This window comes from Sporobolomyces salmoneus, assembly GCF_050403485.1.
Source record: "Sporobolomyces salmoneus JCM6883 DNA, S_salmoneus_JCM6883_v1_ctg246, whole genome shotgun sequence".
NCBI lineage: Eukaryota > Fungi > Basidiomycota > Microbotryomycetes > Sporidiobolales > Sporidiobolaceae > Sporobolomyces > Sporobolomyces salmoneus.
In genome coordinates, this window is record NW_027480917.1 from 1 (window position 1) to 565 (window position 565).

A 565-nucleotide genomic window follows, 5' to 3' on the forward strand; every position below is an offset into this window, starting at 1 on the left:
GCGAAACAAAGGGAAGAACAATGGAAGCGTCTTGCAATGCACGAATGCGAGTTTGGTGTTTTAGAGCGGATGATCAGACAGCTGCTCTTTCTCTCTCTCCTTCATCCACCAACTTCCTCACACTTTCGCTCACTCCTCACACTCTTTCCTCGAACTCTTCTTTCTTCGCAATGGCCCCCATCTCTATCCCCGCTGTCCGAGACACCACCGTCGCTGCTCCTCCCTCCAACGCCGAGAAGAACCCCGGTATCCCTTACTACAGCGGCTGCATCATCGCTCGCAAGGACGTCGCCGTCGAAAACATCAATTTCGAGAAGAACCCCGGCATCCCCTACTACAGCGGTTGCACCATCGCTTAAGCGTATCGTTCCAATAAGGTGAGCTTCTTCTCCGTTTCGTTCTCGCCGATGCGTCGTGCATGAGCTCGGATCCTGACTTTTTCTTTTCTCTCCCGCTGCCTTTCTCCGTTCCTCTCTGTCTCCCCTCGACGTCTAGCTCGTAACGTTGTCTCGGGATCGGGGGTCATGGAGCGAGGTTGTCGGGATCAGCTACGCAGGGCAAAGGG

The 565-nt window shown here is 54.5% G+C and overlaps 1 protein-coding gene across 1 annotated transcript; it reads left to right on the forward strand.

Moving 5' to 3' along the window:
• Window positions 1-64: 64 nt before the first annotated feature.
• JCM6883_002766 (uncharacterized protein) lies at window positions 65-359 on the forward strand (the record flags this gene model as incomplete). The annotated part of the gene is made up of 1 exon (XM_076635768.1): window positions 65-359. A coding segment is annotated over one exon (295 nt), but the record flags the coding sequence as incomplete, so codon positions are not given.
• Window positions 360-565: the final 206 nt, after the last annotated feature.